Source organism: Equus asinus, chromosome 5 (genome assembly GCF_041296235.1).
Source record: "Equus asinus isolate D_3611 breed Donkey chromosome 5, EquAss-T2T_v2, whole genome shotgun sequence".
Classification (NCBI taxonomy): domain Eukaryota; kingdom Metazoa; phylum Chordata; class Mammalia; order Perissodactyla; family Equidae; genus Equus; species Equus asinus.
Window position 1 is genome coordinate 80,724,601 of NC_091794.1, and position 17,710 is coordinate 80,742,310.

Genomic DNA, 17,710 nt, shown 5'->3' on the forward strand with positions numbered 1-17,710 from the left:
CCTTAATATTTTTTCTTCATCATTGACTTTTGCCAGCTTTACTACTATATGCCTTGGAGAAGGTCTTTTTACACTGATAATGTTTGGAGATCTATTGGTTTCTGTCACTTGTATTTCCTGCTCCTTCCCCAGGTTTGGTAAGTTCTCAGCTATTATTTCTTTGAACAAGCTCTCTGCTCCATTCTCCTCCTCTTCTCCCTCTGTAATACCTATAATTCTTATGTTGCATTTCCAATTGAGTCAGATATTTCTTGGAGAATTTTTTCATTTCTTTTTAGTTGTAGTTCTTGCTCCTCCTCCATCTGAAGCATTTCTATATTTCTGCCCTCAAGACTGCTGATTTGTTCCTCCATAATACCAGCTTTATTGTTCAAGGAGTCCAGATTTTTCTTTATCTCATCCATTTGTTTTTTATCTCCAACATTTCTGATTGGTTCTTCTTTATAATTTCAATCTCTTTTGTGAATAAGTCCCTCTGTTCATTAAATTTATTCCTGATTTCATTGAACTGTCTATCTATATTTTCTTTTAACTCATTGAGTTTTTTATGATAGCTATTTTGAATTCTCTGTCATTTAGATTATAAATTTCTGTGCCTTCAGGATTGATTCCTGGGTACTTATCATTTTCCTTCTGGTCTGGAGATTTAATATATTTTTCCATTCTGCATGACAGCGTGGATTTGTGCCTCTGCATAGAGATAGTATTTGGCCACAGCTTCCACTTGCCATCACTGGCGGGAGGGGCGGGAGCTGTGTAATCTGAGCCTACCAGGATCCCCATCAGCTGTGCCTGACCGAGCCTTGTCCACTCCTTGGGATTGCAGTGGCCCTGTGGGGTCTCCCATCAAATGGCAAAGCAATCATGTGGGTCTCCAGAATGCTGCCACCTGCTCCCACAGTCCCACCCAGATGTGCTCCCCACTTCAGGACCACAGCAGTACTATGGATGTTCACGGTAGCTGGAGCTTGTTTGCCTAGACTTGCAGCTCCACTGCCATCTGGTCCTAGGTTGTACCAGCTATTGTGCTTGGTGGGCACAGCCTCCCCACTGGGACCAAGCCAGAGCCACTCCCTAGGATCATGGTGGGACTGTGCACTCTGCCACCGGTCAAGAGAGTGATCACATGGGGGCTCAGGGCTGCTGCCACATGCTATCAAAGTCCTGCCAAGCCAAACTCCCTCCTTTGGGGCTGCAATGGCACTGCAGGCATTTGCAGCAGCCATAGCTCGTTCACCCAGCCTCAGATATGCCGTCATCTGCTCCTAGGTCTGTGCTTAGGTTGCACCAGCTCTTGTGCTTGGTGGGCAGGACCCCCCACTGGGTCCAAGCCAGAGCCACTCCCTGGGACCACAGTGGGACTGTGGGTTTTCCCTCTGGACCAGACAGTGATCATATGGGGGCTCAGGGCTGACATCACATGTTTCCACAGTCACGCCAAGGTAGACACCCACTCTTGGGGTCACGGTGGTGGTATGAGCACTTCAGCCAAGAGAGCAGTCACATGCAGGTAGTGGGCTGCCTGGGGACCAGAGAGTGCTCACCTATCTCCACCATCTCCCTGTGGGTAGTCCATCCACCCTCAGATGTATAGCTGGATGGGTCTCTCAGGCATCTTGATGTGTTGTGTGGCTATCCTCCATTGATCAATGAATGTCCATTTAGTTGTAGCTCAAAGGAGGAGAGACAAAGAGAACTGCTCACTCCACCATGTTGCTGATGTCACTCCTCTGCTCATTTTAAAATTGGGTTGCTTTTGTTGTTAAGTTGTATGAGTTCTTTATATATTTTGGATATTAACCTCCTATCAGATACGTGATTTTCAAATATCCTCTCTCAACTGATGTTTTCTTATTTTGTTAATGGTTTCCTTTGCTGTACAGAAGCTTTTTGTTCTGATGTAGTCCCATTTGTTTATTTTTTCTTTTGTTTCCCTTGCCTGAGGAGACATACCCAAAAAGATATTTCTAAGACGAATGTCAAAGAGCATACTGCCTATGTTTTCTTCTAGTTTTCTGGTTTCAGGTCTTATATTCAAGTCTTTAATCCCTTTTGAGTTAATTTTTGTGAATGGTGTAAGATAGTGGTCTACTTTCATTATTTTCCACATGGTTGTCCAGTTTTCCCAACACTATTTATTGAAGAGACTTTCCTTTCTCCATTGTATGTGCATTGTATCTCCATTCTCCATTCTTTGTTGTAAACTAGCTGTCCATAAATGTGTGGGTTTATTTCTGGGCTCTCAATTCCGTTCCATTGATCTGTATGTCTGTTTTTCTGTCAGTACCACACTGTTTTGATTACTATAGCTTTGTAGTATACTTTGAAATCAGGGAGTGTGATACATTCAGCTTTCTTCTTTTTTCTCAGGATTGTTTTGGTTATTCGGGGTCTTTTGTTGTTCCATATAAATTTTAGGATTCTTAGTTCTATTTCTTTGAAAAATGTCATCAGGATTTTGATAGGGGTTGCATTGAATCTGTAGATTGCTTTAGGTAATATGGACATTTTAACTGTTTATCCTTCCAATCCATAACCATGGAATAATTTTACATTTCTTTAGGTCTTCTTCGATTTCTTTCAACAATATCTTATAGTGTTCCATATACAGGTCTTTCACCTTGGTTAAATCTATTCCTAGGTATTTTATTCTTTTGTTGCAATTGCAAATGGGATTGTATTCTTGATTTCTCCTTCTGCTAGTTTGTTGTTAGAGTATAGAAATGCTCCTGATTTTTGTATGTTGATTTTGTATCTTGCAACTTCAGTACATTTATTTATTATTTCTAATAGTGTTTTTGGTACATTCTTTGGGGTTTCTATATATAAAACTATATCATCTGTTTTACTTCTTCCTTTCCAACTTGGATACATTTTATTTCTCTTTCTTGCCTAATTGCTCTAGCTAGGACTTACAATACTATTCTGAATAAGAGTGGTGAGAGTGGGCATCCTTGTCTTGTTCCTGTTCTTAGAGGGATAGCTTTCAGTTTTTCACCATTGAGTATGATGTTAGCAGTGGGTTTCTTTTTTTTTTTTTTTAAAGATTTTATTTTTTTTTTCCTTTTTCTCCCCAAAGCCCCCCGGTACATAGTTGTGTATTCTTCGTTGTGGGTTCTTCTAGTTGTGGCATGTGGGACGCTGCCTCAGCGTGGTCTGATGAGCAGTACCATGTCCGCGCCCAGGATTCGAACTAACGAAACACTGGGCCGCCTGCAGCGGAGCGCGCGAACTTAACCACTCAGCCACGGGGCCAGCCCCAGCAGTGGGTTTCTTATATATGGCCTTTACTATGTTGAAGTACTTTCCTTCTATACCTTTTTTATTGAGAGTTTTTGCCATAAATGGATGCAGAATCCTGTCAAATGCTTTCTCTGCATGTATTGAGATGATCATGTGGTTTTTATTTTTCACTTAGTTAATGTAGTGCATCTCATCGATTGATTTGTGGATGTTGAATCATCCTTGCATCCCTGGAATAAATCTCACTTGATCATGGTATGATCCTTTTAATGTATTGCTGTATTCAATTTCCTGTATTGAACAGAATTCAATATTTTGTTGAGGATTTTTGCATCTACTTTCATCAGTGATATTGGCCTGTAATTTTCCTTTTTCATGTTGTCCTTGTCTGGATTTGGTGTCAGGGTAATATTGGCCTTGTAGAATGAGTTAGGAAGCATCTCGTCGTCTTCAATTTTTTGGAATAGTTTGAGAAGGATAGAAATTAAATCTTTGAATGTTTGGTAGAATTCTCCAGAGAAGCCATCTGGTCCTGAACTTCTGTTTTTTGGGAAGTTTTTGATTACTGTTTCAATCTCTTTACTTGTGATTGATCTATTCAGATTCTTTATTTCTTCTTTATTAGGTTTTACGAGGTTGTATCATTCTAAGAATTTATCCATTTCTTCTAGGTTATCCAATTTGTTAGCATATAGTTTTTCATAGTGTTCTCTTATAATCTTTTGTGTTTCTGTGGTATCCATTGTAATTTTTCCTTTCATTTCTAATTTTATTCATTTGAGCCTTCTCTCTTTTTTTCTTAGTGAATATGACTAAGGGTTTGTCTTCTTAAAGAACCAGCTCTTAGTTTCATTCATCCTTGTTATTATTTTTTTAGTCTCTATTCATTGTTTCTGCTCTAATTTTTATTATTCCCTCCTTCTGCTGACTTTGGGCTTTGTTTGTTCTTCTTTTTCTAGTTTTTTTAAGGTGTATTTTAAGATTACTTATTTGAGGGGTTGGGCCCATGGCCAAGTGGTTAAGTTCCTGTGCTCTGCTTCAGTGGCCCAAGGTTCACTGGTTTGTATCCTGGACACAGAACTACATGAGAAGCATGCTCATCAAGACATGTTGTGGTGGCTTCCCACCTGAAGGAACTAGATTGACTTGCAACAAAGATACACAACTATGTACTGAGGCTTTGTGGAGGAAAAAAAGAGGAAGATTGGCAACAGATGTTAGCTCAGGGTCAATCTTCCTCACCCAAAAGGAATTCATTAAAAAAATAATAATAAGTATAAAGTTCTCTCTACCTTGACTTAAAAAAAAAAAAAATTACTCACGAGATTTTTCTTGTTTGTTGAGGTAGACCTGTATTGCTACAAATTTCCTTCTTAGAACCACTTTTGATGCATCCTATAAGAGTTAGTATGCTGTGTTTTCATTTTCACTTGTTTCCAGGTATTTTTTTATTTCTTCTTTGATCCAATGGTAGTTCAGTGGCATGTTGTTTACTCTTCAAATATTTGTGACTTTCCCAGCCTTTTCCTTGTTGATTTCTAATTTCATAGCATTGTAGTCAGAAAAGATACTTGATGTGATTTCGGTCATCTTAAATTTATTGACACTTGACTTGTTTCCCAACATATGGTCTATCTTTGAGAATGTTCCGTGTGCACTTGAGAAGAATGTGTATTCTTCTGTTTTGGGATGGAATGTTCTATATATATCTATTAAGTCCATCTGGTCTAGGTTTTTATTTAAGGCCACTGCCTCCTTGTTGACTTTCTGCCTTGATGATCTATCCATTTATGTAAGTGGGGTGTGAGGTCCCCTACTATTATTGTGTTGCTGTTAATTTCTCCCTTTAGGTCTGTTAATAGTTGTTTTATATACTTTGGTGTTTCTCTGGTAGGTGCATATATATTAATAATTGTTATGTCCTCTTGGTGGAATGTCCTTTTATCGTTATATAATGCCCCTTTTTGTCTACCACTCTTTTTTATCTTGAAGTCTGCTTTGTCTGATATAAATATGGCTACACCTGCTTTCTTTTGCTTGTCATTTGCTTGGAGTATCATCTTCCATCCCTTCACTCTGAGCCTGTGTTTGTCTTTAGAGCTGAGATGTGTTTCCTGGAGGCAGCTTCTTGTTGGGTCTTGTTTTTTTAATCCGTCTAGCCACTCTGTGTCTTTTGATTGGAGAATTCAATCCATTTACATTTACAGTGATTCTTCATATATAAGGGCTTAATGCTACTATTTTATCTCTTGTTTTCCAGTTTCCTGTATTTCCATTGTTTCTTGCCCTTTGTATTTCTGACTGCCATTTCAGTTTGGTGGTTTTCTGTGATGGGTTTCTCAGCTTTCTCTTCATTTACGATTTGTGACTCTGCTCTGATTTTTTGATTAGTGGTTACCATGAGGTTTGTATAAAAGATCTGATAGATGAGACAGTCCTTTTTCCGATAGCCTCTTATCTCCACTAGCCTAAGCAGGTTCCATCCCTTTCTTCTTCCCCTTCTGCGTTATTGTTGTCACAAATTATTCTTTTTTGTCTTGTCAGTTTGTGATTAAATTCAAGTGTTTATAGTTATTTTTGATGTTTTCTTCCCCTTTATCTTTTATGTTATAATTGTTTGCTAACCTATTCTGATAGGGAGCTGCAATTTTCTGATTTTTGTCTGTCTATTCATTTCCTTGCTTAAGGCTTTGTAAATCTTTGCCTTTTTGTTTCAGGTATGAGGGCTCCCTTCATCATTTCTTGTAAGGCAGGTCTAGTGGCAATGAACTCCCTCAGCTTTTGTTTTTCTGGAAAAGCTTTTGTTTCTCCATCATATCTGAAGGATAGTGTTTCTGAATAGAGTGTTCCATATGGTCTGCTCTATTTCCAATGCTTTCTGTTACATTCTTCATCTCATTTATTGAGTTCTTCGGCTTCAGAATTTCTGTTTGGTTCTTTTTTAGACTGTCAATCTCTTTGGTAAAGTAGTCTTTCTATTAATTTTATACTTGAGCTCAGTGAACTGCCTTTCTGAGTTTTTTTGTAGCTCACTGAGTTTCTTCATGATAGGTATTTTGAATTCTTTATCAGTTAGATCACAATCTTCCATGACTTTATATTTGGTTTCTGCAGAAGTGTCATTTTCTTTTTGTGATATCATGTCACCATGTTTTTCATGGTTCTCGTTGAGTTATTCCTCTGCTGGTTCATTTGTTGTAGCAGACACTTTTCCTATTTAGGTATAGCTTTGTTTGTTTAGATTCAAATTTTTCAATTGGTTGGAGATTAGAGACCTCTCTTTTGTTTTTCAGTAGGTGGCACTATAGCACTAGTTTTGATTTCTTTTATCTGCATTTCCTCTGGCTATATTTGAGGATCTGCATGTTCCACTCTCCACTGCCTCTATTCGGGGTATTGCTGGTACTCTCATCATTGCCGCCTGCACCTCTGAGGGTTACTGATGACTTGCTGTTGCTGGTGTCACTGCAGTCACTGGTTTCCCCACTGGGGAGTACAAGGATGGCTGATGCCTCCATTGCATCCAAGATCACCTGGTTGGAAACTATGCTGCCATGGTGGGGGTGTGGGGGAGGAGTGAGGAGAGAGCTGGTTTCACAGGGAATCATCTCTGCTGTTGCCTTTTACCTTGTGGACACAGGCACCACTGTGGTTGGGATATTGGAGTCCTGTGCATGCCTCCACTGCTGCTATCAGGCTCTGAGACACAGATGGGGGCCCAGGATCATGGGGCTCCATCTCCACTACTGCTCTGCTCCCCATGCCACAGGTGCCACCACAGCTGGCTGGCTGCAGTCACACACACACCTCTACTGCTGCCCCACTGCATTCTCTGGGGCTGGAGGCTGCTGGCTCAGCTGCCACAGCCAGGGGTCCAAGGTCCTGGGCTCTGCCTCTGCTGTTTCCCTATTTAACCTCCTCTATGTGCTCCTCTTCACCTACCTTCATATGTACCAACGTGTGGATCTCTCCAGTGTCTTGGTATGTTGAGAAACGTAGCCTTTGTTGGGTTATGGATGTTTTACTCACTTTGGTTGAAGGGGAGAGACAAAGGGATCCTCTGTGCCACCATGATGATGACATCTTAAACCACTTTTTACAATAGTTAAAACAACCTGGAGTTTCCAGGATAATCTGGAAGAGAGGGGGAAAGGGCAGAGATGGGAGAAACGAAGAGAGGAAGCCATGGCATGATGTGACCCCTACCCAAGACTCCCAATCTCTTGAGGGGAGTCTAAACTTACAAAAATGCTTGGTGTGACAGAATTTCTCAGGGAAGCCAGTGAAGGTTCTTAGTTCTGTGACAGGACTAATGGGGACAAAACAGAGAAGGCTTGAAGAGACCACAGGGAACTCAGGCAAAAGAAGACCCTAAAAGCATAAATCCCAGGAATCTGCAGAAATTGTGTGGAGGGTTTGGACTTTCCCATTCTGTGGAACTGGCAAGGCTCTGAGGCAATCATACAGAGCTCTCTGTGGGGCAGGAGGGCCCCGACAGACCTCTACGTTATATGGCACCTGGCTTATTTATACAGCATGTTCCCAATTTACCTGACCCCCTTTAGTTCATCCTCCACACTAGCCTGAGTGTTCTTCCTAAAGGGTGAATGTGATCATGCCATTCCTTTGCTTTAAAATTTTCTAACATCCAGAGTCCAAAATTCTTTATCCTGGCATTCAACACCCTTCACAGTCTGGCCCCTGTCTACCTTACCAGCTTCATCTCCTCCTCACACAGGAAAACTCTAACTACATCAAATGTTTAATCATTCCCTAAAACATTAAGCCTTCCTTCCCATCTTAAATAACCTTCCATTTTTTTTACCTGGTAAACACCTACTCATTCTTCAAGACCAAATTCAATCATTGTCTAGCCTCCTCCTCCCCTCTGAAGTTAGCCACTCCCACCTGTGTTCCCCCAACACCTAGTTCAAAGGGGAGCTTCTCTTCCTTTGAGTTCCTTACAGGAAGAACTATGTCTTATTTACTTTCTGGGCCCCAGTGTCCAGTACAGGCCAGGTTAAGGCCCTCCCCTGGGCTCCTACAGCACCTTGGTACAACTGTACAACAGTACAGTACAACTGTAATGACACCTACTATCCTGCATTGGAACTCTGGGTTTATGTGCCAATCTCCTGTACTCAGAGAACACACGAGCCATGTCTTCTTCATTGTCATAGTAACTAGGAGGAAGAGATGGAAAAAGGAAGGGGAGGGAAGCGGGGGAGAAGGGGAAGGGGAGAAGAAAATGAAGGAGAAAATAAAAGAAGTTAACAAAAAAGGAAGTCAGAGAGTGAATAAATGGACTAGTCAGGACTCAAACACTAGTCTGGACCAACAGACAAACCCTAGCCTATGAACTTGGTCAAAAAAGGGCAAATGAGATTGTCCAGCAAGTTACACCCCAAGATCAAAGCAGGTGCCTGGTACACTGCTCCTGGGTCTTACTGGCAGCAGAGACTCCCAAAAAGTCACAGCAGTTGTCACTAAGGCTCTAGGTCTGGAAGGATAATGATACCAAGCTCCCCAGACTGAGAGACTAGTAGACCTAGCTTGTAATGGGTATAATGAAGAGCTTGGCCTTGGAATCAGACATACCTGATTTGAATCCAAGCTCAGCCCCAGTTCAGGTCATTTAACCTCTCAGAACTTTCTTATCTTGAAAATGGGGATACTACGACCTTACAGGATACTTATGGAGATCAGAGATAATAGGTGTACAATAACTGGCACTCAGTAGGTGTTTAATGGCGACTATTTTTTTTATTAGGGAGTGTGCCCATTTATGCATGCAAGTTTGGGTGACTATATGTTTAAAATATTTTGTATGGAGATTTTCAAGAAGGACAACGTATACGAAATAAAAGTGCTTTATAAACTGCAAAGCATCCTACAAATGTCAGGGAATCATCTGGGAAGTCTTCTTTTACAGTTGGAAAAAACACAGGCTTTGGATTTGGGCAGAAGTAGGTTCGGTTCCTGACCCTGCCATTTATTTGCTATGTAATCCTAGGCAAGTTACTTTATGTCAGCCTGTTTCTGCACCTGTCAAATGTGCATAATTCTTACTTCACAGGGTTGTTGTGAGGATTCAATAAGATGACAAGTGTAAAGCTCCTGGCATGTCCCTCCATGGGTGGATGGCAGGTCCCATGTGATAGGGTCATGGATGGTGCCAGTTCCAAGCCTAGTGCCAGAATCACATTCTGCCAATTGGCTACAAATGAAGAGGGCCCCTCACTCTGGAAGAACAGGACCCCAGATTGGCAAGAGAGGTAGAGTGAGGTCTTTTTGTATTTGTTGGAGGAAATCTGGTTGAACACTAAACTTCCATGTAGGAAACACTGAACTCTGCCATGTGGAGTCAGGCTTCCCCCAGAAGGGAAGGAAGCCAGCCATGGTCCCTGCCAAGTGGTCCCAGCCTTAGGAACTAAGCTATTGCTACTAAGGGCAAAGGCTCTTATTATAGGTTCATCTCGTCCCACCCCTCACCCTCTGCTCCCTTACACCACCATTTTTCCTGGGCACAGAATAAGTGTCAGTCAATAATCTAAAGTTGAAAAGGCCCTCATGCTTGACACTGACTTCCCACAGAGCCCACGGTCCAGGATATCAAGAAGTCATACTAGCTCTCACTTCCAGGGAATCACTTGGTCCCAGGCCAGCCCTCTAAGCAGCTCCTCCTTCAGAAGCCAACAAGGAGAATGTAGTGATGAGTGCATCAGCTCAGAATCAAGGGATGCCCAAGTTTGAACTCTAGCTCCACCACATACCTGCTGTGTGACTTCATGGCAAGTGACTTCACCCTTCCTCAATTGCTTCATCTTATTCCCTTGAGGGTTGCTGTGCCAACAAAGTGAGATAAAGAATGTAAATGTGACCTGCACAATCTATGGCTTATAGTGGATGCTCAATTAATGTTACTTCCTTTCCTTTCCCCTTCCTCCTCAAAGGCCCCAGACTCAGCCTGCTTTCCTTGCTTTTCAGAGCAGCCACCCCTTCGTTCTTTCTTGGAATTCTACTCCCTTCCAGAGTGGCCACAGTGTGACCATCTCTCCAGCTCCCCAGTGCTTTGGTGGCCCCAAATAAGTGCACAGGTACTTTTCCTTGAAAGGTTTTACTGCTAATCACTTGGGGAACAGATGCAGGTTGGGGTGGGGGTAACAAGTCACAAACATGGGGGAGTGTGAAGGTCCCTGGATCATGGCTCCCTGAGGGCTTCTCTTTCACTCCTAAGGCAGGACCTCAGACCTGTTCTCCAGGCCAAAGAGGCCCCCTCCCTTGGGAAGGTTGCTCCTCCCAGCCCAGGTAGGGCAGAGCAGTGGGAACTAGCAGGCCACTAAAGTGTGCCCTAAGCAGTTCATATACAATTTGGAGTGCCTTCAGACAGTGATGCCCATCTCACAGATGCTTCCTCAAACGCCAGGGGACGGTTGTCCTAATGACATGAGCATGTACTAAGCCTACCCTATTTCTCCATCATCCCCAGGAGATGAAGACAAGACTCGGTCCTCTGACTTTCCAATGCAAGATTTTGGCCTGGAAAGAGGCAAGGATTTTTACTCAGAGTCCCTTCTCAGGACTTCCTGAAGATACTGGTTTCGGAGGCAACAGGAAACCATTCTCCAAAGTGGGATGAAGGGCTTGAGATCAAAGGGGCAGCAGCAGATCCTAAAGATCCTCATACACTAGGTTGGGGTCTCCCATTCTGTCTCCCTCACTCTCTCCCTGGGTCTCTCCTTCAGCTGGAATCTTTCCCCGCCTGCTCTCCCATGTGCGTTTTCTGGTGGCGGATGAGATTTGAGCTCCGGGAGAAATGTTTTCCACACAGAGTGCACCGGTAGGGCTTCTCCCCTCTGTGGGTCCTCTGGTGTGCTCCAAAGTTGGAGATATCGCTGAAGGTCCGCCCACATTCAGCACACTCATAAGGCCTCTCGCCTGTGTGGGTGCGATGGTGCACGCCAAAGCTGGAGCTGTTGCTGAAGCTCTTCCCGCACTCACAGCAGATGTAAGGTGCTGGCTCGAGGTGGGTCCGGTGATGCACAGCCAGCGTGGCGCTCTGGCTGAAGCTCTTGTCACAGATGTCACAGCGGTATGGCCGCTTGCCCAGGTGATCTTGCTGGTGCGTGGTGAGATCCGAGTGCCGCCGGAAGCTCTCCTGACACTTGGGACACTTGTAGTGCTTCTCTTCCAGGTGGATCCGCTCATGGCGGATGCGGTTGGAGCTTCTCGAGAAGCTCTTGCCACATTCAGAACACTTGTAAGGTTTCTCGCCGGTGTGGATCCGCTGGTGTGTTCTCAGGTTGGAGGTATTATTGAAGGTTTTCCCACACTGGGCACATATAAAGGGCTTCTCGTCAGCCTCGGGCCTTGGATGTGCAATGGGGTCCCCCGGCTCTCCAGCGGGGACAGTGACTTTCTGCTTTTTTGGTTGGATTCCCTGTGGCCCCTCTGACAGGCTCTCCTGCCCGTGCTCTTTCTCCCCACCTGGGATCCGAAGGCCCTCGGAGTCATCCACTCTCCAAGGCTTCCCCCGCTCCCCTTCCTCGGGCAGGTGCTGCTCTGGACTCTGCTCCTTCTCACTGCCCATCTCTGAACCCTGAGAATGAACACAAATGGCCAACGCCTTTATTCTTTGGGTCAGGCCAGATCACAGGGAAATCTTTTGTTCTGGTTGAAGGGGTGTAAACCTTCCCCATGAAATGATCCATCAGTTAACTGGAATCCTTGGATAGAATGCCTTTACTTATTAACTTTCAGGTGACAAACTTCCACAGATATTTAAAACTACCCACCAGAGCAAAAAGATGGCACCTCCAACAGATGATATTTGTGCAATTTGATTAATGTCACTTTTCTTAATACCACTAAACAATGACAGACTAGACTCTAATTCATAGGCAAGTAAAGGAGCTTCTATCTGGGGATAAGTTCAGTTTTTCTGCCTAACTGTAAGTTAACTGAAACTCCTTTTATGTTTGATCTTTTTTGAAAAACCTTCCTTAAAAGTAACCATCTATTTGCCCGCTTTCAAAATGAACACAACAGAACTTCTAATTCTTGAGGCTCTCCTACTTGTTTACAAGGCCCGGCTTTGAATCCTCTTCAGTGTTCTGCCACCCTTCCCATCCCCCGAACTCACTATAATCCAGCAACTAAAGAGTTAACCTCTGGGACCTCCAAGACCTCCTGCAGGGCCTGGGCCGTGTCTGTTCTGATTGCTCAGTACATACGTCCACTCTCACACACCATACACAGCTGCACGTGCACACACACAAAGGCATACATACTCACACCACACACACAGCCATAATCACACACCAAACACACTCAGCTACATTCTCACACCACACACACATACCACACAGTCACATATATACAGCCACACACAGACACATACATATACTCACACCACATCTACCCTCTCACACCACACATTAGCCACACACAGCTACACACATACACAGTCCTCCCACACATACAGCCACATACACGGCTCCACAATCACACACCATAACACACACACAGCCATACTGTCACACCACATATAATCTCACACACAGCCACACACTCACATGCAACATACACACCAAGACACACACAGATGCAGATACACAAACCACACACTTCCCCATACACACAGCTACACACACAGAGACAGTGCCCAGCACAGGACCTACTTATGCAAACATCAGTAAATGCTTGCTAAGCTGCAGAGACTCTTTTGAGCTCCTTCAGCCAAGAACAGGGAATGAGGGGAAGAAGTACTTCCGATAAGAGAAGAGTGTGGTGTTTCCTCTGGGCCTTGAAGAAATGATGACATTTCAAAAGGCAGGGTGGGCTGGTGGAGATACTGTATAGAGTGACATGAACAAAGGGATGCAGGAGGGAAGCACAGACTCATCGATGACAGGAAATGAAAGACTGATAATTCCTTCAAGTCAACAAGTATTTTTGGAAAACAGCAACATAAAGTAATGGAAGGGGCACCGATGACATTTAGGGTTGGAGCCTAGTGGGACACGTACTATCTTTATAACTCTGCAAATTATTCAACCACTCTGAGCCTCAACTCCCACATCACTAGATTGTGATACCTGCCCACATGGCAGGGCTTTGTGTTCGAGAAAATGCCTGTAATATGCCCAGTGTAACGTATGGCACATACTAGTCATTCAGCAAATGACAGCTGCTATTACAGTTGCTGAAGACACTATGTCCTAGCCCTGTGGAGCATACAAGGATGAAAAAGATCCCTTATGTGATCTTGTTAGGAAAGAAAAAACAATTTTGATTAAAAAATGGTATAAGACTGTATATAATCGAAAATGTGAAATATAGACAGAGCCTCAAATCTTTAAGGGGTGGGGGTTGGCAAACTTTTTCTGTAATGGGCCAGATAGTAAATATGTAGTAAATATTTGGGGCCATAGGATCTCTGTTGCAGCTGCTGGACTCTGCTATTGTATGGTAAAAGCAGCCACAGACAATATGAATGAGTGTGGCCGTATTCCAATAAAGCTTGATTTAAAACAAAAGGAAGCAAGCTCTACTTGACCAACCCCTGTTAGAAAGTGTTTCCTGAAGAATCTAGATAAGCAACGTGAAAAATAGTAGGCTTGCTTCACTTTCAAACATGCAAGTAAACATCAGAAACAATTTATTCCTTGATACTTACTCACTGTTTTCTGACCATCCTTTTAAAAATTGCAATCCCCTCCCACACTTCCAGTCCCCCTGCCCCACAGCACTTCTCACCTCCTACCATTCTAATAATTCATTATGTCTACTTCTTATTTTCTGTCTCCCCCTGCTAAAACATAAGTCCCGTGAGGGCCTTAGTCACTAATGTAACCCAAACTCCTGGAGTAGTGGCAGTCATATAGGGAAGATCTTTAATAAATATTTGTTGAATGAGTTGAATGAATGGAGGCCAGGCCTGTCTCCAGAACCCATTTCATGCTTGCTTGTGTCTATTCCCACCCATCGTTCCTCAGCAATCTCTTGATTCCTGCCCACTTCCTCCTTTATGTCCCCCCAGAATCTTTGACTTGCTTTTACAGTGATCTGCAATTATCTGTGGACATGTCTGTTTCCACTAGTAGTTTATAAGAAACTGGAGAGCAAGGCCTGGTTCATTTTGGTGCTCTCTCCCCAGCACAAGGCCCACTGCTCAAACGTCTTTTGAATGTGAGTGAATGGATATGGTCTTAATTCATGCCCTACCCCTGCCCAGCCCACCGAGGGCTCCAGTATCTCTCTGTGCAATGAGCTACACAGCCTCCACTCACTTCCAATCCTGCTATTCTGAGAACCTATACTTCACGGAGCTCTGACTCTACCCAGGGCTGAATGCTCGGTCAAAATAAGAGCAAAAAGATTTAGGATTGGGGTTACTAGACTCAAACAGTTTATGGTACCGTGCAGTGAAACAGGCCGTGGACTCCAGAAACTGCCATACAGTGTAGAAGGTTAAGTTCCAGGAGCGCAAGGACGGCGCCTTAAGCACCTTTGTACCCACTCCTCAGTGCCTTGCATAGCACCTGGCACATTATACAGGAACCAATAATAATAAGAGTTAGCATTTTTTAAGCTCATACCAAGTGCTAGGCCCTGGACTAAGCACTATACATGAATCATCTCATTTCATTTTCACAACTTACTTTAAAGATGAGGAAACTAAGGCTCAGAGAAATTGTAACTTGCCCCAGGGCACACAGCAAACGAGTGGCAGAACTGGGACCTGCGCCCATCACTCCAAAGCCAGTGCTTTTGAGCAGGACACTAGGATTGGAGGGAGACAAGAGGGAGGGAGGGAGGGAGAGAGAGGAGAGACAGAAGGAAGGAGGGGAGGAAGGAAATAAAACCAGTGCCACAGGAGTTCAGACGACACAAGCATATCTCCCTGAAGAGACCAGGGATGAGCAGCTCCATGGAAAAGCTGGTATTTGAGCTAGACTTGCGGGATAGATGAGCACCGTCTGGACTTGCAGAGATGGGGCGCCCCCTATCTACTGAGAAGAGAGTGGCAGGGAACGTACAGAGGCACTTTCCTGTCACATTTCAGACATTTGGGGGAGAAAGCGGCCCATGGGGCTTGTCTTCCCAGGAGGCTCAGAGGTACAGAAAAGACCACGCGTGGAAGGCAGCGAGGCAGGGGAGAACGGGCCAGGTCTAAGAAGCAAGAGCCAAGAAGATGGGGCTGGTGATCACAGATGCCGAAGGCCAAGGGTCTGGGTTAGAGGGAAGGGGTCAAGCTGGAAAGTGATCTGAATGGCCAAAGTTCGAGTCTCTCAGGGTCAAGTCAAGGGCTAGGGGAAGGAGGAAGGGAAAAGCCCAGAGGCAACGTGTTGAATGAGAGGGAATTGTACAAGGCAGCTGGATAACGGGTCAGAGATAGAAGAGCACCAAAGGAGTCAGAAGGTCTGAGGAGATGGTCAGGGGACAAGGGCAAAGGCTGCAATCAGAGGGGTCAGGCGACCGAGGCCCAATAGGCTGGGTTGTCTGTAGCGGGGCGAGGAGAAGCCGATGGCGGAGTCCGAGGGTACCGGCGTTCTTAGACAGGAGCTGGGTTAAGAGTTGCCGGCAGGCTTGGAGCCGGAGTAGGAGACGAGGTGGGGCTGACCCCAAAGGCATGGTCAGTGGCAGAGGGGCTGGTACTCAAAGGCCAGCAAGAGAAGGGCCCGAGGGTAGGGGCTGGGGCCAGCAGCCTGGCCGCGGAGGCCCGGGGTGGGGGACGAGGGTCGGGGCGGAGAGACCACAGGGCCCCATTTGCTCCCCACCGTGTCCGGGGAGCACAGCCACAGCTACAACTCCCCGGTGAGAGGGAAGGGGCCGTGCTCAGAGCTCCCCACGAACCGTGTCCGCCTCCCCCCGCGAGCTCGGGCCCAACCGGGACCCACCTGGCTCCCGCCGCTCGGTCAGGTACAGCGCCGCCTCGGTGGACCGGGGGAGGAGCCGGAGCCGGAACCCAGAAGGGATCCGCCCTACCTCTCCAGGATTGGTTCCTGAGGATGACTCTTCCTTTCCATTGGCTAGACTAGCTGCCACAGCGCAAGAAACCCAGGGGGAACCGCCAATAAGCTTTGGTCTCGGGCGTGGCCTGCTGGGGGTTGTAGTCCCAAGGAAGATCTTAGGCTCAAAGAAGAAATTTGCGAAGTTTACAGCGGAGCCGCGGAGACCGGGTACTTTCCACAGTGGTCGGATTTTCTTCTGCGCTCCGAGGTTAAAGCCCAGCATGCAGGACCACCGGTCTGGGAAGTTGTAGAATACGTAGCGGTAACCTACATGACCTCCAAGGGGTCATGAACTCAGAGTATCTCTTTACTTTGAATTGGTGACCCTTGTCGGTCCTGTAGACATCCCGTGAAGCCTAGAGTCCTGCGCCTCACTCTTGGTCCCTAACTTAAAGGATTGTAGAACTGGAAGATAACTAACCCAATCCGCTTGTCAGAGAAGCTAAATGTTCGCTGTCCCAGGAACCACCTCTGGGTCTCCCAACGCCCCTGTGCAGGGACTTTTCCGGGTCCTACATAGTTGAACCGACTGTCATTCATCAATCCAGACGCAAGACCACTAAGGTATACCCAGGATTCTGATTTTTTTTTTCTTCCAGCTTTTACTTAAAAAAAATGTCTACTATATACACAGGGATGGTTCAACATCCACAACTCAATCAACGTGATACACTGCATCAACAAAATGAAAAACAAAAACCACATGATCATCTCAATAGATGCAGAGAAAGCATTCGACAAGATCCAACACCCATTTATGATAAAAACCCTCAATAAAATGGGTATAGAAGGAAAGTACCTCAACGTAATAAAGGCCATATATGACAAACCCACAGCCAACATCATACTCAATGGACAAAAACTGAAAGCCATCCCTGTGAGGACAGGAACAAGACAAGGGTGCCCACTTTCACCACTCCTATTCAACATAGTACTGGAGGTGTTGGCCAGAGCAATTCGGCAGGAAAAAGAAATAAAAGGAATCCAAATAGGTAATGAAGAAGTAAAACTCTCGCTGTTTGCAGACAACATGATCTTATATATAGAAAACCCCAAAGAATCCATAGAAAAACTATTAGAAATAATCAACAACTACAGCAAAGTAGCAGGGTATAAAATCAACATACATAAATCAGTAGCATTTCTATACACTAACAATGAACTAACAGAAAAAGAACTCAAGAACTCAATCCCATTCACAATCGCAATGAAAAGAATAAAATACCTTGGGATAAACTTAACCAAGGAAGTGAAGGATCTATACAATGAAAACTACAAGACTTTCTTGAAAGAAATTGATGACGACATAAAGAGATGGAAAGACATTCCATGCACATGGATTGGAAGAATAAACATAGTTAAAATGTCCATACTACCTAAAGCAACCTACAGATTCAATGCTATCCCAATCAGAATCCCAAGAACATTCTTCACAGAAATTGAACAAAGAA

The 17,710-nt window shown here is 44.5% G+C and overlaps 1 protein-coding gene across 7 annotated transcripts in view; it reads right to left on the bottom strand.

Annotated features, from left to right (window-relative positions):
* Positions 1-16,215, bottom strand: part of ZNF691 (zinc finger protein 691) — a 32,316-nt gene extending 16,101 nt beyond the window's left edge. For 4 of the 7 annotated variants that reach the window (XR_011503452.1, XR_011503449.1, XR_011503453.1 and 1 more), the window contains exons 1-3: positions 16,146-16,204; positions 10,017-10,086; positions 7,186-7,377 (exon numbers count right to left, since the gene is read on the bottom strand). Coding sequence is in view for 1 of the 7 variants with exons in the window: in XM_070510132.1 (XP_070366233.1) it covers positions 10,985-11,833 (849 nt within the window). In the remaining 6 variants the exon portion in view is untranslated. Of the gene's footprint in view, positions 1-7,185; positions 7,378-10,016; positions 10,087-10,261; positions 11,843-16,145 lie in introns of those variants that run through there. The other 3 variants (XR_011503451.1, XR_011503450.1, XM_070510132.1) reach the window with 3 other exon arrangements.
* Between the last annotated feature and the right edge of the window lie 1,495 nt (positions 16,216-17,710).